The following is a 26,633-nucleotide window of genomic DNA, read 5'->3' on the forward strand; positions in this document are numbered from 1 at the left end:
CTGGAGTTAACCCTAAAAAGTTCTGCAACCCTGTAAACACTCCAGATTTTTTCTTGCCTAACTTTATAAATGTATTGTCTAGCACACTTACTTTAAGTGTGTGCACTGTTACTTTAAAACTTTCCTCCTGCAGCTGCTTTTTATTATCCTGAGTGTTCTCTTTTGTTACCTTCCAACTTTCAGTCAGATATGTGTATAGCCTCAGCGTCATCTTATAGTTCTGTATTAAAATGGAAATAGAGTTCACTTCAAGGACATTAGCTGCAAAATTGTGTAATAAGTCCTTGAGTAAAGGCCAGAATAGACCATGAGATCATGGTTTGACCCTCTGTATGACACCAGCCATTACATTCCATGAATTTCTAGTGCTTACCAGCCTTGAGCTGGAAATCAGGTCCTTAGTGAGCTGTGCATCAATTTATACTTCTTTAAAAAAGAAAAAAATTCTATCTCTAGAATGCAGGTAACATGGGGCCAAAAAGAGAAGGCTGCTGTCAGAAATTAACAGAAATACTTAGTATATTCAGATCATACAATAGAATTTTCAGTAGCTTTCACTTGTTCCTTACTTTTTGTGTTTAAATGAAACTGTCAATAAGATTCCATGCTGTATTCATTTACATTTGAGAGCTGATTTCTTTATTCATCAGAAAAGTATATATTACAAAAATTAAGACTAATCCAGCTATAGTAATATTGTTTCCTTTTCTGGCCACCTCCCTGACAGTACTGAGAGAGCAGAGCACATGAAAACATATGAAAAATGGAAATTGAGACTGGACAATACCTTATTTGGCTAATGGGCATTTGGATTCAGTTTTTCTTAAGCTCCACTATGTCTAATCAACTTCTGGTTTATATTTTATAAATCTTGAAGGATATCCTCACATTAATCTAGCTGCACTTGAAGTTTTTACTGCAGGCTGTTCTGATGAAAGCTAATGAGAACATTTATGTCTAGTTGAAAAGGAAATTATTCTTAAAATACAGATAAAACCACTTATCTTAGGAACTTGTGGAAGATGATACAAGTTTAGTAGTAGGTTGGCTTGCAAGCATTTTTACCTCTTTGGTGCATTGTTTAATTTCAGAGAGATGAAAAACATACCTGCCCTTTATGATGTTTTCTGAACTTTACCAGGTTTGAATCATTTGAGAAACACATCCTGCTCTGTATCTATTACAGACCTGCAGCAGGTTCTTCACTGTATCTTCTGGCCAGGCTTTTTGTGCAGACCACTGTCCTGCCCCTGTGTCCAGCTCTTCTCCCATGCTATTGATGATAAACCTTAAATCTTGCTAGAGCCCACTCCTGGCCCACTGTAAACTGAATATTTGAACCATAAATAGATATTATTTTTATTTCCTATCCCTTGCTGTTACTTCTGTTTTCAAACCACCAATGTGATTTTTATAGAGCCATGTCCCCATCAGATATGAGCTGTCTCTGGTGAGTGCTGTTAGTACATATCATTCAAGTTCACTTGCTGTGCTCTACATGAGATAGTTGCAGGAAATTCCTGGTTTGGGAATAGCTGGGATCATTTTTGTCCAGAGGGAGAGACAGGATGTTTAGTCTACACTGAATATATCAGTTTGTTGCATTTTTCTCTGCAGGTTTTCTATATATCTCCCTTTCTGTTGAACATCCCCATCTCCAGAAATGACCAAAATCTGTGCAGTTAATATCTGCATTTCTCCTTTAACTCATTTATGGATTAAATTAAATTTCTGCTAAGCATTTTTTTTTTTAATTGCCACTGCACCACTAAAACAACTTGTGGAAATGGTTCTGTATAAAATTATTAATTTATGACCAACAGTTTTAAAAAGTTATAAATATTTAGACTCTTTTTAAATATTACTGGGGACACTTAATGAGGAATTTAGAAGATATATTTGACATTGTTCTTCAATTCTCTGATGTTTCATTTTTCAGTGAGTTGTATAGTCCTTAAATATTTAGACTAAAAAATAAGTGCATGTTAGTGATGCTTCAGATGCTTCCATTTTTAGTCTCGATCGTGAGACCAGTGTGAGGAGTTTTTTTGAGTATTCTGTATATTTACTTACTCGTGCTACAATGTATTTTTATATTTATATATGTGGGCTTTCATATTTAAAAATTGGTGAAATATAACGAAAAAATGGCAGTAATGCATTAACCTTGAAGGTGTGCAGCTTACAGGATTGGAGATAAAGTACTCAAAGGATGTGGTTTTAACTGATCTGTGATCTAAGACACTTGAAGTGGAATGTGCTCCAAGATATGGCAGTCTGAGCTTTTAGTTTATCTTGTTGCATGCCTCCTGGGGAAAAAAGATTACAGTGATTGTTAAGAGCCAATGTAGCTAACTGTGATCCTCAACTTTCAATAGCTCAATAAGGCTCTTGGAGGCAAAGCCTAATGAGAGCTTTGATATCTGCAGATACTGCAATTGTAAAGATTTTTCAGAAAAAAAAAAACAGTTTAGGTCAACACCATTGATAGAAAGGGACTCTGACCACCTTCTGTGTCCAGCTGACCTGGGTGGTTTTTTTTTCATATTAGTCTGTGTTAACAATCAACATCTGTTTTCATTCTGTTAATTTTTGCACTGGAAGCTTAAGAAAAGCTTTCTTTCATCTCTGGAAGTAATGAAGATTTCAAAATTATCTTTGGTTTCTCAGAAATTCTAGGCTACTTACAAGCTAAGTATCAGCTTTTTATGGCAAGAATATGACATACATACATACATATATATATATTTCCTTATATAAATCTCCAAGAAATAACAGCCCCAGAAAGGAGTTCAGAGTTGAGTCTAAGGCAGCTGGGCTGGAGGCAGGCAGCTCCTCTGTTTTCACTGATTCTAGTTTCTGGGAAGATTCAAAATCCGTAGTGTAGGTGTTTGTTTCTTGCGGAGGTTTCAAGAGCAACCAGTTGGTGAGTAAAACTAATAAAATGCCTGCTGTTATGTTTTGCTGAGAATCTCTTATTGCTGTCTTGGTAGATCTTTATTTTTCTTTATGATTTTGTTTGACTTCTGAAACAAACCAAACTGGCTCTTGGAGGAAGTCCTTCATCTGCAGCCCTTTTATCACAACAGTAAAACTGATGTAGGGTGGAAACAAAACCATGGCTGACTACACTGTTGAGGTCCCATGGAAGAAACTTCTTGAGATTCTTGGCTTCTTTATTCATTTAGTTTCCTGGTAACAGAATAAAGTTGAAGCTAGTTATGATGTTGGGTTTTTTTTGTTTGCAGGTCTGGGTTCACTGACGTCTGTGGTTTCATGGCTTATGTAGGAGCAGCTGAGCAATTTTCAGATAAAATGAAGGAAATAATTGGGCCATTTTTTTGTCATCATTTTGCTGTTGTAGTGAAGTGTAATTGCAAAAGCACGCTGCTTGAGTAAAACCAGTGTTGGGAAAAAAGGAAGGAACCAGTGCATTAAAGATAATTTGGTTTTCAAAAAGAGACATTGTCTATCTTTCTAAGATACACAGTCCAGTTTAGAGACATGCCTTAGGCTTTAATGTAGGAATTTTAAGATTAAATTACAGGACTGTGTTATGGGAAGGTCATGCTAGAGGACTATGGTACGTTGCTTCTCTCCTCAAAATACATTAAATCTACTCCAGGCTTAGCATTTTTACTGTGACTTTAAAGAGGGGAGGAAAAATTTGTGTCTGAAAATAAAATGTCCACCCACTGAATCTCCAACTGTTATTCTGGTATTTCATGTGATGTTATTTTCTGTGTTTAACTTGCAGTAATGACAGATATCTGTATTAGGACTGAGTAGGAGTAGTGGGTTGCTGAGTGTGAGTTGTGACAAACCATTTCTCTTTTTTAGTAGTGTTATTAGGATTTCTCACACTCTTCATTATTTCTCTCCACCTGCCACCAGAGGTTTCTGCTCTGTGACTGCATTGATTCAGCCATCAGCAGTCAGCAGAGTGGTGGAGGTCTCCAGCAGGCAGCCAGGAGGGTGGACCTGCTTTGGGAGCCTGTGTGAGGCTTGGTACCAGTGAAGCAGAAACTTCCTCCATCAGCAGGGGGACTGTCCCTCTTCCCTCTGGACTGTTCTGGATGTCACATCAGCAGCTCGAGGAACTCTGCTCTCCCTGTAGGGCCAGGGGAAGGAGAACATGGTCATGTTTTAAACATAGTCCCCAACTGGATTACTCAGATGGAAGTAATACCCATGGGAGCAGAGTTGAAGCCTGGGACTGCTTATGAGGGCTTTCTGACTTTTCTTTTGATCACTTGACAGAGTTGTTCTGGATTTTATAAATTTTAAGGGAGTGTGGGTTTGGGTTTATATGGGCTGACCTTTGGCAACACTGTGTAGGACTTTGTAATTACAAACATCTCAGCAATAAAGGAGTAAGCAAATGTTACTGCTTAAGCGTTGATGCCAACAATGCTCTTGTGCACTGAGGTCCTGTTCCTCCAATACACACTTTTGCAAGACTCTTCCTGACTTTTTGATCTGCCTTCTAGATTTCTGTTAAGTGAGAAGACATTTTTTTAAGACTAAGGTTTTGAGAGAACTGAGGAAAGTGGTGGGCCCTGTTAAGTTGCTGCAACTCCCAAAGTGGATTTATGGAAAGCCTGTTTGACCGTTTTATGGATCGATTTGAAATAAAAGTATTTCAAATAATGGCCACAAATAATTTAGATCTGGCCGAGAATTCAAAAATCAATTAGTGTACATTAATCCTGATTTTATAATGAAAACTGTGTTAGAACTTCTGAGCCTGCAGACACAAATATGTGTCCAAGTTAGTGATTGTATAAAATCCAGCTTTCTGAACAGGAATTTAATGATTAATGCTTCAGAGTGCATAATCACATCTTTGCCAGTAAGTGTTTTTCTCTTCTTTGGTTCATAATATGCTTGTTTAACATTATCTGAAGTAAAGCAAACACAAAGGTGTTAAGGGTCTTTGTGCAAGAGCTGAAGTCTTCTGTGCAGTTGAATGCTTGGTCTCATTTATGATAAGATTTGTGTCCCCTGGTCTCCACATCAGCTCATTTTAAAGAAAACATTGTCCAAGCTTGTTATTTGAGCAAGAGACTGATAGATAGTTTTAAATGTATCTTCTAGTTTGTGGTCTTTATTCATGGGGCACAAGAGAATTGTTCTGTTGCCCAGTTTTTCTCCCTTTCTTAAGACATTTGCTGTCATGGCTTCATCTTAGAGGCAGCAGTTTTCAGCAGCTTGGTATTTCCTTCTCTCTTGTTTTTTGGCTGCCGTTGAAGGCTGGGGGGTGGTAAGGTGATGTTGGTAGGTGGGATTCTTTCCCCATGTGGATGCTTTGGGAAGACTCAGATGGAAGTAGTGGGTGGGGGAAGATGTGGGTGCTTGCTGCCATTACTGCTGAGGCATTGAGTAGCCTCTGAAGCCTGGGTGCATTTGGGCCCCTTGAGCAGTTCTGGAGGAGGACTGGAGCCTGTGTGGTGGTGCAGCCTGTCAGCTGGAGTAGGAGAGAGGAATGCAAAGAGGAGTTCAGAACTAGCTGTCTGAGGAGACCATGGGAAAGTGTTGAAACGGGAATAGCTAGAGTAGAAATGAATTGTTTATATGTGTAGAGTGCAACTGAAGTATGAGTATGTCATTATATGAACATGTCTTCTGTCCCCCATCACAATGAAAGAGAATGAATTTGATTATTGCTCAAAGTCTTTTTCATTACTGTTTTCTATCATTCAGCTATTCATTTAAATAAAACCCATTCTGAAGTATATTCTATAGTGGTTTTTCTCTCTCTTGAGTTGTTGAGTGCCTTGACAAGCAATTATTTTATGATGCCTTAATTCCTGTGTACAAACAGGTACTGCTGCCACCCTCCACCCTCCATCTTTCAGTGTAGCAAATGTAAGAAAGGAAGTGAAAACTAATGTGCTCCTGCCTTCTTCCTAGGTACATTTTCGTCTGAAATCAGTTTACAGCAGAAGTAAATGGATTGCAAGACTGCTTATAGGATTGTGAATGTGATAGTTAAAATGCTAGTCTGGGCTGCAAGATGCAGTGAGATAGCATGAAGAGCCAGATGATGTTCACTCTATAAACAGATATAATGAAATCACTTACAATTTACAGTTTTACATCTTTCTTCTTCATGAGCGTTTACTTACCAACTGCATTCCTGCATTGCTCTTCTGTTCATTGTGCCATGAGACTTGGTATGCTGAAACTGGCAGTATTTGATACTAATGTGTAGCATTAAAATTAAACCAGGGATAAATATGACTATGAAGATAGAAAGGAAATCAATATATTAACACCTGTGAGTTCTGCACTATTTCAGAAATACTCAGTATTTACAAAGCTGTTTGCATGAGCAACGTATGCTTCTGGCTGTGGGAAATTAAGGCTCTCTTTCATCTTCCAGCACTGGGCTGGAAGTTTTGTTCCTGTAGTGACCAGCAGGACAGTGGTTCCCAGCTGGTGAGGCTTAGAGCATGTATACTCATTTCAGAGCTCTTAAAAGGCAGCAACATTCCTAGCATGAAACTATAAGGTGGCAGCAGTAGATATTGCTCATAAACTGATTGGAAGTGTGTGTTGTATCAGCATTTCCTCCTGTGCTGTGATTTACAGCAGTAGGTGGGGGTGAGGAGGAGTTGGCAGAAGCTGTGATTGCAAAAGGGAGTTTGGGACCCACCAACCTTGAAGGTTGATTGATACTGGAGGTGAGTTTTGTGTCTGCTGATGGGAAATTTAGTGCTGTGTGCCTTACGGAGGGTAAACCTCTGCTAGTGGAAAGCCTGTCAAAAAGGCATGATTTCTGGAGATCAAGACTTCAGCCTCAATAGATACATCATTCTGGGTGATCTTTTAAGGGCAGAAAATAAGTGCTAAGGAAGAATTCATTAGTGGGAACTGTGTGTGATTATCTGCAGTGATAGGGAAGTTTATTAATCTGTTCTCTTAGCCCATTTGTTCCTCCCCTCTGGTTAAGTTTTGAGAAATGAAAAATCATACAGTGTGGAAGAGCGATTTGAAAATTTCAGATATGAAGAAAATGAAGTCACTGTATTTTGAAGCACAGTGCCATATTTTGAAGAACACTAATAATAAATTATATTATTTTTTTTGCCTTTCTCTAGGACTCCAGAGCAGTGTCCAAGCGTGGTTTCTTTGCTGTCAGAGAGCTACAATCCCCACGTGCGTTATGGGGCTGCCATGGCTTTGGGGATCTGCTGTGCAGGCACTGGAAACAAGGTGAGGGCCAGAAAGAAGCATCTGTGGCCAAGACTGTTCCTGCTCCCTCCTGTGTCAGACACTTTGTGTGCAGGCATCACATATGCAGATGGATTTCCTGCACATGTACACTACCAGCCAGCTGGAGTACAGCACTACTTTAAATTCTTTAACTTTTCTGGGCATAGAGGTTCTTTTCCTGCTTTACAGAATAGGTAAATTAGAATGTTTTTATACATTACTGCCACATTCTTGGAATTTTGTCTTCAAAACTTTTCTTAGAGTTTTCTTACTGTCAAGTTGCCACTGAACTTTAAATATATGTTCAGTACTCCAAAATCAATACTTCTTTGCCCTTGGAGTGCCAGTGACAGGAAAACAGCAGATGTTTTGCTTAACTTCTAGCTCTTTTCATCTTTCCTGTGATACATGATTCATGGAAGATGCATGTAGTAAAGCCAAGTGCAATTAAATTTAATTAAATGTATTGTAGTTTCAGGAGTGTAATTAACAACCAGCACATTTTATGTATTCTCACTTTATAAGCATCAGTGAGGGTTAATTCTCATGGATGGTAACAGACCATTTATAGTAGGATTCCGCTTCTGCTGAGGGAAGTGAGCACTCATTGGAACAAGCAGCAAGTAAACTTGGGAATAAGCTCCCACTGCTTCTCCCACATGTGTATAATAATCTGTAGTGGTACAGAATTGCAGTTTCAGAACAGGTGCACAGACAAAGTAATATGTCATGCTTCTCAGTCTTTGATAAATCTCTTGCTTATCTGTCTCTTCTCTTCCTGTATTAAACATTTGGTCTGTGGCTCTTGCGTGAGCGCTCCCGAGTGTCACTTGTGCTGCCAAAATCACAGAATGCTGACGTGCACTGCCTGCCATCTTTAGTAGCTAAAGCATGCAGATTTGAAAGCAGATCTGAGAGTCCTATTTTTATCCAGGTCGCTTTATTCTCAAGTGGAAGGTGGAATCAAGGAGTTAGTTATTTTTAACCTGCTGCATCTGACAAGTTAATTTAAGTGAAAATGCTTTTAGTTGCAAGAATGAGTCTTGTTTTATTTCCAGATACATTGTATGATGACCTAAACCATCTGATTACACAGAAACATGTCTTGCAGAGCTTCTATTAGTAGGTTTTGAAGGCCCAAATAGATTCAGTTTTGGAGATCAAAAAGTTCTGCCTTTTGTCATAGTGGGTGTTTCATCCATGGTACTGAATGCTTGCCAAAGAGTGAATGAGTCACCTTCAGGTGAAGAAGTACAGCCTCCAACACAGCTCAGATGGCAAAAGCAGTCTTAGTGAAGGCATGATATTATTTTAGAAGTGGTTCTTTGAAATAATGTTCTGTATAAAATTAACTTGTTTTTAGAAGCCTCACCTAATGGAAGTAACACCAAGCGGGGTCTGAACTGGGAAACTCTTGCACTCTGCACTCAGTTGCATTTTGCTCATGTCCTCAGTATGGACAGAAGGGCACTCTGAACAAGAGATTGCTGAATGCTACAGGTTCTAACAATAAAGTATAAGGCAAAGAATTTGGAATCTAATGTGATGAACACATCTGTTGCTTGTACCTGTTGTTTAGCTGTTGCCCTGTTTCTGCAGGTAGATTTTGTTTCACCCATCCTTCATTTGTTTTTGGCATTTCTTTTCTTTTTCTTCACAATTTTTAGACTAAAATCTACAGAAATACAGATTTCTGCTTCATTTGCCAAGAACAGGCAACACATTTTTTTAAGTATATCTGATAGCATCAATCTGACAACCTTCCATTGGAGAATTGAATCCTGGCATTCTAAAAATAGTAGCATTAACTCTATGACTCTGCATTTCTTCATTTCTTTTAGGAAGCAATCAATTTGCTTGAGCCAATGACAAATGATCCTGTGAACTACGTGCGTCAAGGAGCTCTCATTGCATCTGCCCTTATCATGATCCAGCAGACTGAGATCACCTGCCCAAAGGTATTGTGGCACACCTCACATACCTCACGTGCCTCTTAGGTGGGAAATTGTCTTGGACGCCAAATTTTTAGTGCCTGGCACTGCATGTAAGCACTGGCAAGAGACTGCACATGCCTTGTAAGGAGCCAGAGCTGAATGTACAGTGGGGAGCTCCTGCTTGGATTAGAGCATGTGCTCTGAATGATGGGAACATTCTAACCCTGGGCACTACATGAATAAATGCTCTTCTTTAAAAGGTCTCTAAGCATCTTGTAATGATAGGAGAGTGACTGTAAAGACATTGGTTTTGATGATACTAAGCTTAGTTTTGGATGTGGTCATGCAGAGAGGTCCTGTTAGAGCAATGTTTCCTTTGTAGTTCATTTTTCAGGTGAAACAACTTCAGAACATTCAGAACTAGCTTAGTGAGTTTATAACTCCTTATTTTAATGGAGTTTTCTGCTCATAAGGTGAAAACTGTTGCATATGCTGTGTTTAGTTTGTAAAAGTAGGTTTCCTGTGAGTGTGTGACAGGTGATGATATGCAAACATTTGTACAGACTCAAAGTCCACATTTGAGAAGCTCTGAGGTTCCACATTTCACCTGCTCTGGTGAGTGCTGAGGCAGAGCAGTAGCTGGTACTTTGCTATTCATCTGCTGCATATTGGTTGCTTTTATTGATGACATTTTAGAAATTGAACTGTGATAAAAACAGACACCTTTTTACTGCATTTGGATGGGAAGAGGGAAAAAAGCCTCTGTCCAGTGAAAAATTTTACTTGGGAAAGTCAGAGAAGGAAATCTACAAATGCAGGTATTTGGGTATTTCTAAGTCATGGAACATGAAAATTTTTTGGCAGACAGTTTGTTCCTTTGAATTAAAAAAAAAATAAAGAAAGAAAAATGTTCGTTTTCACTGAGCAGAATCTGGGAATGTTGTTTGTATTATCAGAATTGTAATTCAGATGAATAAGCCAAGAATAGTAGTTCACTTGAATAAGACATTGGAGAACACTAGACTTCTGTTGGATCCCCTTGTCTTCCAAGATACAAAGTTTCTGTAATGTGAAATTGAATGATCTCTCTGTGGAAAGAAATTAATTGTTTTTATTGTTTGTTCCTTGGTCAGGTGATTGGAATGCCAGGCCTCAATATGGGAGATCAGGTTTAATTATTTCGTGTTGCTCTAGTACTGGACAAATTATATAGCTCTGCTGTGCCTCAGTTTCCCACCAGAAAAAATTAGGGATTTATATATGAAAGGACATTCTGAGGATTGATTCATTTTAGTTTGCAAAGCACCCTAATCCTCTTGGGATGGGAACTGCAGTCTACTCGGAATCAGTCAGCCTTCCTAAAACATGAGTCACTTGCTGAGTCTGCCTGTTGGAGTTTCTGGCTTTTTGAGATGATAGGTGAAAGACTGTTTGTCCTAAAGAAAATAGGGTAGGAAAATAGCTAGTGAAAACATTGGTTATTTGAGGTGTGTAATAAGGCAGATCTCTTCTCCCAAAGAGGCCTGGAAACCTTGACGTGATACTTCTGCTTGATAAAAGCAGGTGGTTAAAATAGTTGGCCAGCAAATACAGGATGAGATATAGTTTGGGAGTCAGTGGCTTGTTTAAAAATGGGGCCAGAAACTGAAACAGCTTGATGCCAAATTATTGCCTGATATAGATACAGAAGGTAATTAATTGTCTAGTCAAAGAAGCACTACAGATCTTAAAAAACAAACTGAAACAAAATTCCAGATTAATAAATAATATCTAAAATATTCTGCCAATTCAGGAACTAAGCACAGAATCCACAAATTTTGTTTTTTATAAATACCCCAAAAGTTGGTTATAACCATTATTGTTTCTTGTTCAAAAGTAAAAGAAATATTTTGAGGGATATGCTTCCAATTAAGTTATTCATTATCCATGGGAAACTTTTTTTGGAGCTCTCTGCCAATCTGAAAAAAAAATTACTTAACTCTGATGTGAAGGGTGGAGTTCTTCAGAAAAGGAGCCATTTTTAGATTGCCAGGACATATTTTGATCTGGTTAGATTCCTGAGTGACATGCTGGACACTGTGTGCCAAAGGGTCTGACTTGGTGGGTTGTGGGTATTTGAATTGCTGAATAAGGACCTAGGAAGAGGAATGTGATGGTTTTTGTAACCCACAAGCTGTACAGTCTCGATGGGGTTACAGAGAAGCTAAATTTTATGTATCATCATCTCACTGCTTCTAAATACTTCATGATTCTTTGCATGTAGAAGATGGTGATTTTAGTTAAGATCGTGTCACAGAGCCTGGCCAGCTTCCTGTCATTGCTGCTTGGTTTTGTCTCTTCTGGGATTTAATAGATTTTTTTAGCTAACTTATTAGTGAGCTTTGGGTTAGAAATACTTTCAATTCTCTGATGATCATTTGGGGAAGATGGTAGCAAACAGTCTTCCTTAAATAGTTCAGGATTTTTTTGGGAATAAAATGCTGTCAGTTTTGAGAGCATTGCAACACCAAAATGCCAGGAATAAATAGAGATTTAAGAATCAAAGTATTTTTGTTTTAAAAAGCCTTTTTTATTGTGAGAAAAGGGTAGATGTATGCCTTTGAATCAACTTCATTGTGATCTTCCCGTTGTGTTCGTCCTCTTTGTTGTGCTCAGTCTTTGTTTAAATGAATAATTCAAAGAATTTAAATTTAAATAGTTTAAATAAAGGATTGTGAAATAAAGAATTGTAATTACGTGAACTCCTTGAACTTGCAAGTTGCTTAAGGGCCAAAAATGGATAGCAGGTGTTGAGTAAAGGTGGTTTGGTCTCTTTGGAGTTGAAACAATTCCTCTATGTGAAGCCAATGTGATTTTTCCTGACCTCTGTTGATAGATTTAAGGACCATATTAGTACCAGATATAAAATATTAACAAGTTCATTTTGTGAAATGGAATCCTAAATTATAATGTGATGAGGTCATCATAACAGAAATCAATGACAACTTCAGGATGTGTTTGCAACCTGCCGGGCAATTAAGTCAGCAGTTTTGGAGACAAACTACATGTTGAACTACTTGAAAAAGTAAATTCAATTCCTGGTTTTGTGTTAGGATAGTCATCTTGGCAAAATGAGAAAATAATAAACAAGGTCAAGCCTTTTTCTCCATTCTCCTTCAGTCATAATGACTTTTTTCTCCATCTTCTATCAATCATATTGGCCTGTTGTCTTTAAGATGTGAAGAAACCAGGACCAGATTGCTGTTGGGATTTTTTTTTCCCCATTTAGATGAAATGCTAGGTCTTGCTAGGGTGCAAGAATGATTTTGCAATATTCTGGTAGCACCTTTACTTTATGAAAGCCCACTACTGTGAGATGCTTCTGCTCATTCTTTCAAGAGGGCAAATGTATGCAGAACAACTTCATCTTTTGAAGAAGATAACTACAACATGCAAACAGTTTAAAACCTATTTTATTATAATTTATTAATGCTCTTGTTCTTAAGAGCTTGCATTTGCCAGAAGCATTGTGCACATCACCTGCCAGTATTTCCTGTAATTAACTCTTTATAAAATCTTGTTCTTGACAATCTCCTGGGCTTCATGTGCATGAATATTGCCTAGTGGAGGGAAAAGTGATAAATAGCCTGATAAATGACAGCTCTTGGTGGTAGGAAATGGTGCTGTATCCTTCTCATATCTCAAAGTCTCTGTTGTTTCCTCACTGTTTCCAAGGTTCTGTGTTTGGCTTCATTTGAACTCAGTGCCATGTCATTTTGGCCAGCACTAGTTATCAGAATGGGGTGTGTGTTTTGTTAGAAAGATTAAATGAGTCATTGTCTATATTTTAGTGTTCCTTCTGGAAGCTGCCCAAATAAATTTCTAGGTAACACTTCCAAATGCTGTAGAATTTTTAAGTGCTTGAAGATTTCAAGGGAGAAACAAAGCTTGTGAGTTTCATAGCATATTAAATAAACTTACACAGTAGTTTGGGTTGTGCTTGTTTCTGTGGTTTGAAGGAAAAATAATAGCAGATAAAAGAGCTTTACTAGTCAAACTCTGGCAGGTTTTGCTTCAACAGCTTAAGAAACGGCTGGCTGTTGACATCCTGCTCCATTTCGTAGGAGGTGAGTGCCCCAGCACCTTCTCCCAAGAGATGGAGCATTAGCCCCATGTGAGGTTAATACCTTCCTGAACTGCTGCAGCCAGAGCTGCCAAAGCAGGCTTTCCTCTGCAGCAAGGAATGTTTTCAGCTGGGACCTGATCCAGTCAAAATTCCCATTCCTGTAAGGCATTTGCTTTGTAGGAACAGCCTGAACAAGCATGTGGGCCTGTTATGCATTTGAGTGTTGAGACCTTTGGTCTCAATCCTTGGTCTGAGTTGGCCTAACCCCTAAGTCTGAGCAGGATAGTCTCTCACCCTTTCATAGAACAATTTTGCTTCCATTGACTTTAAACTCTGGAAAGGGCACACTTACTTAGTACATTTTCCAGGCCTGGCAGTGATCCATGGCTCACAATGCACAGGTATGCAGAACTTACATGAACACAGAATGCTCTTGAGAAGGAATTACATATTTTGTATTTCTATAATAGATGGCATAAGGACTGTTTCCTACTGCAGCTGTTCAGTGCTTGTTCATTGAATGCCTGCTCTCAGCTGGTCTGCTGTAACCTGTCCCTGTCACCTGGAGAGGTGGCAGTTGATGTGCTCAGGTTGAGCAGCCAGGCTTCTGTCCTTGGTCCCTTGTCAGTGTCTCAGCCACCTCACTGCCCTGCACAGGGTCCTGTTGCCAAAGCTGACAGGGTCCTGGTGAGCTTGTTGCCTGGGTTTCTTTTCATGTGCTCTGTTAATGCACATGTGAATAGGAGCTGAGGAAGGTTTATTAGGGAAGGGGTGCTCACAGGGGCAGTGCACCTGACCAGGGAGGTGGATGATTTCCCTTTCTAGCCCTCTCTTATATTCCCAAGTGAGGTGTTCCTGCCCTCTGTTCCAAGGGCTGCTCTGTCAGTTCAGACACCAGTGTAAACATCAGCAGTTCTGCTGAATGCCTTCTCACTCCACCCAGAGTTTAGTTCTCTGAAAATTTGATTACAGTGTAAATTCTGGATTACAGTCCACCAAATGAGCTTTGTAACATATGTCTGTTTTCATAAATATTCCAAACCCAGAAGCTAAGCCCAGAGTCAAGGGAACTATGTGCTGTAAACAGTGCCACTGGAATTTTGCTGCTCGGCTCAACAGACAAATTGTTTCACATGTTGCTTCTGTTTCTGTGTCTGTTCCAAATAATACCTGAAGGCTTAGGTTCACCTGGTCTGCATGTGGCTGCCTTTGAGGCCCTCTACCATGCTGCAAATGAAAACGAAGGTGTTTTTCCAATGTACAAAGAGGTCAGATGTAAGAAGCAAACCATTTATATTGAACATGTAAACCTCAGTGTAAGATTTTATAAATAAAAATTGTGAGAGCTTTCAAAAGCATAAATGGAGTGATGCAAGAGCAGAGTTTGGTCTGTATACTCAGAATAAAACCTACATTGTGTGTGCAGTATCTCCCTGCCACACATCTGTCTCTGTGGCTGCCCTGATAATTTATGTTGCTCCTTTTTCTTAGTTTTAATAATTGCAAATTCTTTGGGGGACGAGTAACTAAAAACATTTTAATGCAAAAAGGAATCGATGAGTAGAGAACTAATATTAGCACACAAGTCATTGGACTTCAGCAGAAAAATGGAAATAGCTGCTGTTTTCCCCTAACAGTTCTAATAAACACATCCTGCTATTTCAGAGAATTGTTGTTTTGTTGTTTTGCTACTGTTTAAAAGTGCTTGGTTGCTCTGGTGCTTCATGGTAGTGGGTGTCCATTGGTGTGAAACAGTAATTTTAATGCAGTCCTATTTAACAGGACAGGACTTGCCTGTATGAATGTTAATGTCTTCTGGTATCACAAAGTGGCTTAATCAGGTTAGATGCCATCAGTGCTGAGTGAGTTGAGGTGACAAGTAGTATCACTGGGTTACTGTGAAGGAGTGAAGGCAGGGAAGATGTCACCTAGAGAGTGTGTTCATTTAGGGCACTTGTGTTTTAAGTGCTGTGATGAGTTACCCTGCATTGAAAACTTCTGCAGAAAACATGATCTTACTCTGAAGTGTGCAGGGTGTGCAGTCAGTTTTATAATTTCTCTCTTTTTTTTTTTTTCCAGGTCAGCCAGTTCAGGCAGCTCTATTCCAAAGTGATCAATGATAAGCATGATGATGTTATGGCAAAGTTTGGAGCAATCCTGGCACAAGGCATTTTGGATGCAGGTAATTCCCCCAAACAGCTGTTAAAATTTCTTAAACTTGTTTCATTGCAATCTCTGCAACAGCAAATTTCATCTGGGAGATGGGGTGCTGGTTTTATGCTGGTCATGTCATAGCAGCAGGAAATTCCAATTTCCAAGGAATTTTAGCTAATTACAGAAACAGTAATTTTGTTTTGTAGTTTCAGCTTGTATCAGCATGTTTCTGCTAGGAGAGACTCAGCCCAGTCCTTGGGGCTGAACTCATGTCCAGAAGTCTGGACAAATACAATATTTTTTTCTCTAATTTTTTTCTGTAATTTTTTAATCTATTTTTTTCTCTAATTTTTTCTCTGTTTTTTTCTCTATTTTTTCTCTGTTTTGTCACCATGAATGTTGATTTATTATAGCATGGTAGGTTGCTTCTTCATTTTTATAAATCATCACCTGCTCCAGAAATTCTGTGGTATCCAGACCTAATATTTTTCTTTTTCTATTAAAACTTTACATAGTTTTTAAAATCACGTATAAGTTTATATATATATATATCTTTAATAACTAGTTTTTGCTACTTTCATGATTATTAAAAGAGGTTGCACAAAGAAGGAAGCACAGTTAACTGCATCAGTTAACTGATGTATTTTCAGAAGACCCAGCTAGTTTCACAGACTACTGCTACCTTTTTTTAGCAAAGAAAACATAATTTCATGAATATTAATGACTAAATGTTGAGTCAGGAATAGGATTCTCTAAGGCCATCAGCATTTCACAAGGGCTAAGTTGCAGGGCCTATTAAGGGCAGTTTCTGTAAGCAAAGAAGACAATGTTTTGAATTTTTCCTTCTGCTGAGGTAGCATTTGTACAGTGCTGTGTCTGTCAGTGGCACCTCTTCTGCAAGTTTCCAAACACAGTTTCTCTCATCTGCTCTCTTGAGCTGAGGCCTTCTCTTGCCATGCACCTTCTTATCCCCTGTGACAGGCAGGGTTTTTCCTGTACTCTTGAGATCAAGGTTAGTTCTGAAGGCCACAAGCAAAGGAGCCTCTGAATTTGTCTCTGTGCTGTGGCTCAGGCAGAGCTCCCTGCAGTGTGGCTGCAGTGTCTGTGGGAGATCTCTGCATCTCCAGGCTGTGCCATGGGAGAGAAAAACATGGTGCTGCCTGCTCCTATCTCATGGCAGCAGCTTTAAAAAGCTTCCCTGCTGGCCACGGCAGGCTGCTCTGCCACAGATGACCAGGCCAGCTCAGTGACAGGCACAACCTTCCTGCCTCCTGGGTGCCCCTCCTGGAGCTCAGGCTGAGCAATGTTCTTGGCACGAGACTCTTGGGATAATTTTGGTCGTTCCCATACTCACACTCGGTTGCTGGGAAGCCAGAAACTAGCTGGCTCTGGGATTTTTCTCTCAGCAGTACAGACCTGTTTTGAATTCTGACTCTTAAGATTAAATCATAAAAATACAACTAAAACCTTGTTTGCTTCCTGTGTCACCCATGTATTGTATAATGATTTGGAAACCAGAAATGTCCTGTTTTAATAAACTTTATGGGAATTTGTGCCAACTTTAACCTCTTTTTCTTGCTGAGAGACTCAGGGAAGGCTATGAACTCCTTTTCTTAACCTATTGCCACTTTCATTAGAGCCTCCTAAAATAAAAAAATTATTTTTATTCCTCCTATACAACTGGAAGTACTTATCTGAAACAATGAGTTATAGAATTTAATTATTACCAGGAAGAAAATGTTCTTTGTGTTATCTGCCACAGCTGGGGCAATTGAATTTAGTTTTACCTTTTGTATTTTTTTGTGGGGCAAGGAGAAAAGCCCATGTCTCTTCCAATGACAGGGTTTGAGCAGAAGTGCAATATTTCCATTGTATGCCTGGAAAATGATAGGCTGGAGGTGGGATTTCTGCTCTGACCATTTTGGCTGGTAGTTTAATGGAAGGAGTGGGGTACCTCAGGAGCACTGAAGTGGAAATGAAGAATCTGGTCTTTGCCATTGCTGGGTCATTGATAAGCCCCAGCAGCAACATTTTTCTTTAATAAAATAAGAAAAAAGACACTAAATTTAACTTAGTACTTGGGGTTTTCCCCCAAACCCCCTTGCCCCAGTGGCACTGTGAATTTTGGGAGATGGACCTTATAGTACAAGGATCCCTGAAATTTTTTCTTTAGTGTTTTTTTATTTTTTTTTCCAGGCATCATGTTACAGCTTTTATTCATCCAGCCAACGATCTGCAATGTGTTCCCTTCCAGGCAGTCAGGATTGCTATTTAATCATGAAGATAAATCACAATTGTGCAGAATTATGTCTCCCCACCTTTCCTTCTCCCTGCAAAATCCTTGGAGTGAGGGTGGATTATTTGTGGGTATAAAACAGCAGGAAAAAGTAGCATGACAGCATCTTTTGAATATTAAATCTGTTGCTCATTCAGGAAATTCTAGAGATTGGATAATTCTAGGTTTTATCTGAATTATAGGTTAAAATTCTGAAAATTAAAGTGCAAAAGTTTAATAAAGTCCAATTAAGCTGCTTGTGCAACATACTCTTGGCTGCTTGATTCAGAATACCTGTTGATAACCAGGGCCTGGTCCTTACATGGTGATGCAGTAAAATAAAGTTCAAAGTGAAGATGGAGGAGAAGACCAGAAATATGAGTGTGCAGCACTTGACATATTTAAGGATAGCACAAGACCTCAGGCAGTCCCCCCACAGTTCTGTGGCAAATTCAGATGAAAGGGCAAGAGATTGCTATCAGAGAAAATATTAAGCAGCACAGCAGACCTAGAAAAACCAGCACCATATCTTTGTCTTTTTTCAAAGGTGCAGCAGGAAGGAGTTTTCCTGTCAAATAGCAAGAGATCTATTGGTACCACAAAACAAAGAGGAAGGAGATAGAATGTAGGCAGAGCATCGTACAGGAGGGCATTAAAATGTCCCAACTTCACTGCCTCTGCTGGGACTAACCCTGACAGATACCCAAGATGACAGTACTGTTTCAGTCAGGGCTTTCATTAGTTTTGGCAGCAAAAGAGAATTCTGTTTGTCTTTAAAACTCAGAGAGCTCCATGGCCGTCTGGCCCTGCCTGAGGTGGCTGTTTGTGTGAGCCTGGGAAAAGCTACTCCAGTTTGGGATTTTCAGCTACAAAGTGGCCTGACAAGTGGGTGTTTGTGCTTTAACAAAGTTAACCTCCCTGCACCAGGTCTTCTCAGTGTAATGGACTTGCCTGGTGCCCTCTTCAACTCAATGCACTGTGTTTATCAGCAGACAGATCAGATTAACACTTTCTCATTCTGTCTGCAAGTCTAGTCTTTCTATTTTGTTTCTAGTTAGATGTTTCTGCACTACATCAACATATGGAGTTGTTTGGGCCTCTGCTTTGCAAGTACAAATCTAAGACTTGGTTGTCTGGCAGAGATGTAATTTTTCTGAAAAGGTTGCAGGAGCTTGTCTTTGTGCAGCTTACACTGATGATGTCAAGAAACAACTTCTGAAGTTGCTGCTGCTTAATTTTTTTTTCCTACTGAGATGGTGTAGGATAAAAACCTAGGCATATTTCTTCTGAATAACTGATAGTTCAGGGAGGCAGTTGCAGAAAGAAAAGTTTCTATATGCTCAGCTATTTATGTACCGTGCTCCTCCTGAGCCTTGTCTTGGGGATAATTTAGATGCTGTGTTTTAAAACTGTTTATGTCAAAAGTGTGACTTTTTCTTCCCCTCTCACTGCCTGTACTTTTGTCTTATCTGTATCCTGGCAAAATGAGCATGGAAGAAGGGCTGTATTCCCTGATTGGGTACTGTAGAGCAGTGTGGTCTCTATGCTGTACATCTGTTTTACTGAGTAAGCTGAGCTCACAATAAAGGAGGGAGATGTGTTCCAGAGGAGGAAACTGGCAGGACTGTGGCCTGTGCAGGCCTTTGACAGCAACTGTTGGAAATTCATTGCTCAGGTGTCTTTGTGGAGAACCCAGGAATGCATAATTCACTGACTTTAATGATTCCTTACAGGGGGCCATAACGTAACCATTTCACTGCAGTCAAGGACAGGACATACACACATGCCTTCTGTGGTGGGGGTTTTGGTCTTCACCCAGTTTTGGTTCTGGTTCCCTCTGTCACACTTCTTGTCGCTGGCATTCACCCCAACCTGTGTCATTGGCCTTAACAAGGATCTTAAGGTATGTAATGAGAAGAGACTGAAAATTTGCTTGGAATATTCGAGTGGTCTGGAAAGTGTTGGTTTTCTTTGCATGTTTCTGACTTGTTTGTGCCAGAAAAGGTACTAATTGGAAGAAATCTGAAAAACAGGCTTAAATTGTAGAGCTGGCAGTGGGAATGGGAACAAGAAAAATGAGAGCAGACGCTGACCTCTTTACTTCAAATTAGCTTAAAAAGAAAGGAACTCTAGAATACTTTGGCAGAGGCCACCCCATTATCACTCTTGAAGGTCGGGGTTATTTTTTTAAAAAATGTGTTGCCCCCCTGGCCTCCCAGATAAATTATGTGATGTTCTCCCCTAGGAAAGCTAGCAGTGGGAAGAGAGGATTTGTTTGGATTCCTTGGGGACTAAACATTAAACCGAGCAGCTGTGGGTACTGCACTTTCTTTGTGCATTTGTTCTTCCAGCTATCATCTGTGGTACAGCCCCTGTAAGCTGGGTACCATGCTGGGTCTCCTGTGCTGAAGAACTAAGCTAGGAAGTTCCACAGAAAAACTTCTGGATGTGGCAGGATGGGGGTGTTTAAGAACTTGGATTGACTATCAGGAGATGCTTTCTACCCTTGCTTAAGTAGCCAAGAGTGAGAGAATGTGTGTCACTGGTAACTCACCCCCAAATGTACAGTCCTTTGGCAGGAAGGGAATGTCAGTGCTTGGTTTGCGTGCATTGACAGAGCAGATCTTCACTTAGATCTTTAAACCAATTTTGTGTTAATACACACAAACACAGCAACAACATCAAAACCACAAAAGCTTTGAAGCAATGAAAACAAAGCATGGTGTGAATAGGATAGAGTGTATGGAGAGGGCTAGGATAGCTTGCCAGAGTCAAATTATAGAATAATTAAATAACATTGTTCTACTTGAACCACTGCCACTGATAACAGCTTCTCAGCTTCCGGAGAGGGAGAAGGGGAAGCTTGTATTCTTTAGAGGATCTGTGTTTGTCTCTGCTGGAAGGAAAATGAAGCTAAAGTAATTACTCTGCTGTGGATTTCTTCCCTGCTTTTCTAGTTTCTAACATTGTTTTAAACTCTTTGTCTTAGATGCCAAAAGTCCAGTACAAGTCCAACTGTAAGCCGTCCACATTTGCCTACCCCCCACCTCTTGAGGTACCAAAGGAAAAGGAGAAAGAAAAGGTATTTAAGCTGGCTTTCTGTATAAAGACTAACCTCTTCTCCCTCCTAGTATAAATATTGACTTTGGTGGTACTACTAGGGAATCTAAAGAGCAAAGGAAAAATTGGCAGGTGCTGTAGTCTCTGAAAGAGAATTCTAGGTAAATTTTCCTGCTGTGCCTGGGACTGTTGATGATTGTGGCATTCAAGTGCTTTACTACTGAATTGCTGCAGCCTCCCTTGTCTGAAGTGGTCAAGCAGAAACATTGAATAAAAAACCTGCCCTACTGACTTTTATATGCAACACCCAGGACAGCAGGGTCCTTTTCTGTGACTTAAGCTCCAAAATGCTTCTCCAGTGCAACCGTTTAAAGTATTAGGTGCGACACTTCTCAAATAATCCCATATGGAAGGAGCAGTGGGTCCATGAGCTAGCATAATACCTGTCAGCTCCATGGATTCCAAAAAGGTGAGTGTGGTACTGAGAATATCTCGGTATTGAAAAGGAGAAGATGAGACCTGTGGGGTCACAGGTGGGACAATAGTGGAAGCAATTTGTCTCCTGGCACAGGATGGTAAAAGCTGTTGAGGAGAGCACAGCAGCAGGCAGAGCAGCCCTTAGGGAGCAATTGTGGAGCAATGGAGACCTCAGGCATGTCATGCTGATGAATGACATGGTGTGAAGACTGTAAAACATCTTACCAGAATTCAATGCTGGACAGGACAGATTTCCAGCCACTGAAGAATCCAGAAATTAACTCTGATGAAAGGCAAAGCTCACTACTTATAGCTGGTTTCTTGCTTTTGAATAGGTTGTGAATTGGACAAATCTTTTCTCTTTAGACTTCCCTGGTCAAAAGTTAAAATGTGCCAAGAGCCCACATTTATTCTCACCAGCAATGTGACAAATGCTGTTGCTCCCTGAGCCTCTCAGAAAGTTTCTGCCGTTTTTTCCCAGAAGACTTCAGCCTAGGGCTGAAAACTCAGTATATTGTGTTGGGTCACACTGAATGCCTCATCTGTTGCCATATTCAGGTTTCCACTGCTGTGCTGTCCATCACTGCAAAAGCCAAGAAGAAGGAAAAGGAAAAGGAGAAAGAGAAGAAGGAAGAGGAAAAGATGGAAGTGGTGGGTGCACACATTGAAACTTAAATGTCTTCTTCCCTCCCCACCCTTGTAAATGTGGAAGGTGTGTCATGAAAGCTGACACCCACTAACCTCTGTCCTCTTGCCACCTGTGTTATGAGCAAAGCACTGACACACATCACTGCAGACACTGGTTGGCACCTTTAGTCTGTGTGTGCACTGTTAAAAGCAAGAGGTGCTATTAATTGTGAATCTGTTATTTCTGACAAATAAATCTTCCTTAGTGTTGTTAATTAACTGACTTCCTTAAAGGCAAAAGCTTGTTTTTACAGGTTTTTGTGCCTTTAACTGCATGAACCTTACAGGTATTATTTCATTACCTGCTGGCTTTAGACCCAGAGGAATTTTCTCTTATCCAAGTAATTTTCTTACTAATGCACAAAAGGCTTAGTAATTTCATGTCCTTGGGACCTCTGACCTTTTAAAGAGAAGTGTTGTAGCAGTTGCTTCATCATGTCTAATTCACCTTGAGAGCACTGAAGAGTTTAAATGTTCTAGTTTTGCAGATGTTTAACCTCCTATTCTGAAACGTTTACCTTTTAGCAGCGCTCTCTAGATGTGCTTTGCCCATCTATAAAAATGCCAAACATTTATCCACACCCAGCTCAGAACCACCTGAGGTTTGAGCACAGGTTCCCTATGCTGCTCAGTAGTTATGGTGATTGCTTTGGTCCTCTGATGATTTCTTTCAGCTCATAGACCTGACACTGGAAGTTGCCATCCTCATCTGTGAATTATGTGTCATCATGGAGTAATGGAGAAATTAATCTTTGGTGGTTGCTGTAATTTGGAAAACATATGACAGCTAAAATTCTTGCAGTACTGACAAAAGACACTTTCTTTTGTGCCCTGCCCATAAATGGAAATATTCCAAGAACAACTGTAAGCTGGAAGTGCATTGTGGACCCATAGAATTTTTGAGGTTTGAAAGACCTGTAAGTCAAATTTAACCCCAGAAATGGCAAGGTCACCACCAAACCATGTCCCTGAGAGTTGTATCTACACATCTTTTAAATACCACCAAAGATGGTGACTCTACCACTCCCCTGGGCAGTCTCTTCAAGTGCTTGACAGCCTTTTCAAAGAAGAAATTTTTATTAATATCCAACTTAAACCTTCCCTGGCACAACCTGAGGTAATTTCTTGTCCCGTGTCTTGTTACCTGGGAGAACGACCCTCACTTATCTCCACGCCCTGTCAGGGATTTGAAGAGAGTGATAAGGTGCCCATTGAGCCTTCTTTTCTCCAGGCTGAGCCCCTCTAGCTCCTTCAGATGCTCCTCACAGATCTCGTGCTCCAATTCTGTTGCTCTTTTCTAGACACGCTCCAGCACCTCAATGTCTGTCTTGTAGGGAGGGGCCCTAAACTGAGCACAGGGTTCAAGGTGTGACCTCACCAGTCCCAAGTACAGGGGACAGTCACTGTCCTGGTGCTGCTGTGTACACTACTGCTGACACAACCCACAATGTCATTGACTTTCTTGGCCACCTGAGCAGACACTGCCCCATGTTCACTCACTGTCAACCAGCGTCCCCAGGTGCTTTCCCTTTTGGCCTCTTTAATTTAAATCATAGTCTAAAAAACCCCACACATGTGACATAAGATCAAACGTCTATATGTAAAATAACCTTCCTAGACCTACGTAGGTGTGGCCACGTTGTAGGCACTGAATGTCATGCAGCTGGCCTAGGAAATTCATCATCTCATGCATTCAAGGTATAATCTCTGGGTTTTGGTTTTGTCCTCCTTTGTCAAGCTTCCTTGTCACCAAACACTGCCTTTTCTTTGAATTATTCTTACAGTTCTATATAGTAAGCAAAATGTTGAATAGATGTATATTTCTTCTAAAATTGCTACAAGCTACATTTAAGTACAGATGTTGAGAGGAAGCAATGTATTAGAAGGGGTTCACATGTTGTGTTCATGTGTGTGGCCAGATTTTTTCAAAGTTTCTTTGGCTGAATTGAGCAGAAAAATGAGGATAGTAAACAGGGAGCTTGCTGCCACCTGCTGTGTTTGAGTTGAGTGTTTTGCTATTGTCCTAATGTTTTAGAGGTATCATTGCTTTCCCGTTTCCCTCTTATGCCTGTTGTATGACTAGTAATCCATAGATTCCAAGGGATCTGCACAGCAATGAGCAGCTGCTGTGCCAGAGCAAGTCTGCTGTTACAGGACGTGCCATACATTCAGTGGTGTTCCCAATAGTTTCCTATTGGTTGTTCCCATCTTTTCTGCTTTTTTTCTTGTTTGCTATTCAAATGTTTCTGAGCAAGAGGGAAAAAATGACCCACTTTTTAAAGTATGTAAAGGGTACTTGTCTTTTTCCTTCTGCTTTTTGCCTCTAGCTGCTGAGTCATTGATAAGGGAGGGATTCGCTGTAATTCCCTAGAGAGTTGCTGAGGTCGAGTCATTTTGGGTGAACTGCTGTCACTACCAGTAGTGTGAAATGTCAGTGACAGCTTTATAGCTGCAAAAATACAAGGGTGGCTTTTGGCAGTTTTCATATGCTTGGTAATGATATAAAAGAATCTTCAGTTGTGACAAACAGTGGTGAGTGTGTTTACAGAAAAGGTAGGAGAAAGGGAAAGCAGAGGTTAAACTGTTCCACTGCTACCTCTTGCCAAACTTGCTTTTATCTGCAGCTGAGAGTGAGGCATTGCCTTGTCAAGAGCACTTAGATCCACGCTGGCATCTTCTGTGCCAGCTGATAAATAAATATTAGCATGTTCCTCAGCAAAAGAATGGTTTCTCACCACACTTCGGAATTGCTGCCTGACTGTACGTTACCCTGCTGAACTGTGAAAGGTTAGAGGTTACTGCTGAAATCATGTTGATCTTCTCTTCTCCCTCCACAGGATGAGAATGAAAAGAAGGATGAAAAAGAAAAGAAAAAAGAGCCTGAACCCAACTTCCAGCTTTTGGACAACCCAGCCAGAGTCATGCCTGCTCAGCTCAAAGTTCTCACTATGACAGAGAGCTGTCGGTACCAGCCTTTCAAACCAGTACGTGTCACCTTCCCAGTCCATGTGCTTGGCAGAGCATTCCCAGTACTGAGCTTGTGTGCAAGGCCCAGTAGTTCTGTGTGTACATGAGAACTCACAGCTGGTGCAGCACTGGAATGTGCTGCAGAGATTTGCAGCTTTGCTATTGTCTTATTTCCTTTTATACATGTCCCTCTCTGCAAATGATCACATGCATTTCTAGTTGGGGAAAGTCAGAGCTGCTGCAAACCTTTTCACCATGCTAGTGCTGCTTTATTTTTCTTTCCTCTTGTACCTGTGTGAAATGTGCAGCATGAAAATCAATCCGACATACTCTTTGTATTAATGACATTGGTGGGAACATAAAGACTGAGCCGTGATCTTTAAAATAGGCTGACGAGTTGTACAAGTTCAGTGTCAAAGCAGTGAAATACATCAGAACTTGTGCTGGAGCTTTATTACCCTGCAGTGGGATTTATACCTACATGGAGGGTTTTTATCATTGAACATATTTCCTGTTGAGTTACATCTGGCTTTAGAAAAGTTCCTTCAGGTCCTGTAAACAGAGAAGAGAGAGCATGTGATTGTCAGATGGAGAATGAAGAAAGTCTTTTAGCACTCAGCCCAAGGAGTAACTAACTTCTCTGTGAGATGCTCAGATATATTGCAAATCTGATAAGCTGTCTCCTGAGTCAGTCTTCTGTCCTTTATTTTTGTTCAAGAAATAATATGATTGATTTAATCCCATTTCCAGGATTACGCATGGGAAAATGGTGTTCAGTAGTAGTAATACTTTTTCCTGGAAAATAGTGATGTTTTTAATAAATGGATTTCCTAGAATTCCATCAGCACATTGGCATTCTCTGTGCACTGTTCCCTTTTGAAATATCTCCTTTAGCAAAGCAGTGGAAGAGTTTTTTAGTTTCTACCCTTTAAAACGAGGTGACCCAACTGCTGTTTGGATGGGGAAGATCTGCTGTGTGTTCCACTAAGGGTCCACTCACTGAAATGTGTCTGCTTCAGTTTCAAAAGAAGCAGAGTCCTTGGTGGGGGAGTTGAGTTTCCTGCCTTAAAGCCCCATAAATAGGTTTTGAAGAGAACAGAACAGTGCAGTTTTTTCTGGGATTAGGGTGTGTAACCAGGGAGCCTCTTGGAATGGAGCCGTTCTGGACCTTTGCTCTGCTTTGGGGAATGCCAGAGTAAAAGACCTCTTTGAAATGCTGTTTATAGCCTGAAATCCTGCTGTGGCCAAAGCCCTGATCCCAGCCAGGCGTGACACAGCACTGCATCTGTGTGCTTTGTGTTTCACTCCAAGAGGTGCTTCAGCCTGCCAAGATGTTTGGTTGTGATCTTTGTAATTAATTCCGCTTTGTTTTTGTGAGTTTCTGCTAATAGGATTCCTCACTCTGTAGAAACTGATGATCAGATTAGTCTCTGTTTCAGAGAATCTCCTGGGACGCAACTACACAGAGAGGCTTCACTAAGTATTGTAAACCTGAAAAGATGAGCCTTATAAAACAATTACAGTTCAATTAGTTTTCATTTGGAAAGCCCCAGCCTGGGAATGGGGTAAAGCTGTGAATCCAGATGCCACTTTCTATTGAACTGACACCTAGATAGAAGAAATATAAAAAGTAGCCTGGATAGACTCTGCCTCTTCCATGCTGTTATCAGAGGCAGAGATTCTGGTGAGTGTCAGGTGCTTTGCTCTCTGAAACTCTATCCTGCTGAGGAATCTCATATGGCCTAGGTTAGACTCT

General features: G+C 40.2%; 1 protein-coding gene across 1 annotated transcript in view; it reads left to right on the plus strand.

Moving 5' to 3' along the window:
* PSMD1 (proteasome 26S subunit, non-ATPase 1) overlaps positions 1-26,633 on the plus strand; it is a 63,480-nt gene that overhangs the window by 35,588 nt on the left and 1,259 nt on the right. Inside the window, exons 17-23 of the mRNA XM_021544442.4 lie at positions 7,104-7,218; positions 9,060-9,176; positions 15,337-15,439; positions 19,420-19,589; positions 20,676-20,768; positions 21,782-21,874; positions 24,748-24,894. Of these exons, the coding sequence (XP_021400117.3) occupies positions 7,104-7,218; positions 9,060-9,176; positions 15,337-15,439; positions 19,420-19,589; positions 20,676-20,768; positions 21,782-21,874; positions 24,748-24,894 (838 nt within the window). The remainder of the gene's footprint in view (positions 1-7,103; positions 7,219-9,059; positions 9,177-15,336; positions 15,440-19,419; positions 19,590-20,675; positions 20,769-21,781; positions 21,875-24,747; positions 24,895-26,633) is intronic.

The sequence above is a fragment of the Lonchura striata genome, chromosome 9 (genome assembly GCF_050655825.1).
Source record: "Lonchura striata isolate lonStrDom1 chromosome 9, ASM5065582v1, whole genome shotgun sequence".
NCBI classification, from domain to species: Eukaryota; Metazoa; Chordata; class Aves; order Passeriformes; family Estrildidae; genus Lonchura; species Lonchura striata.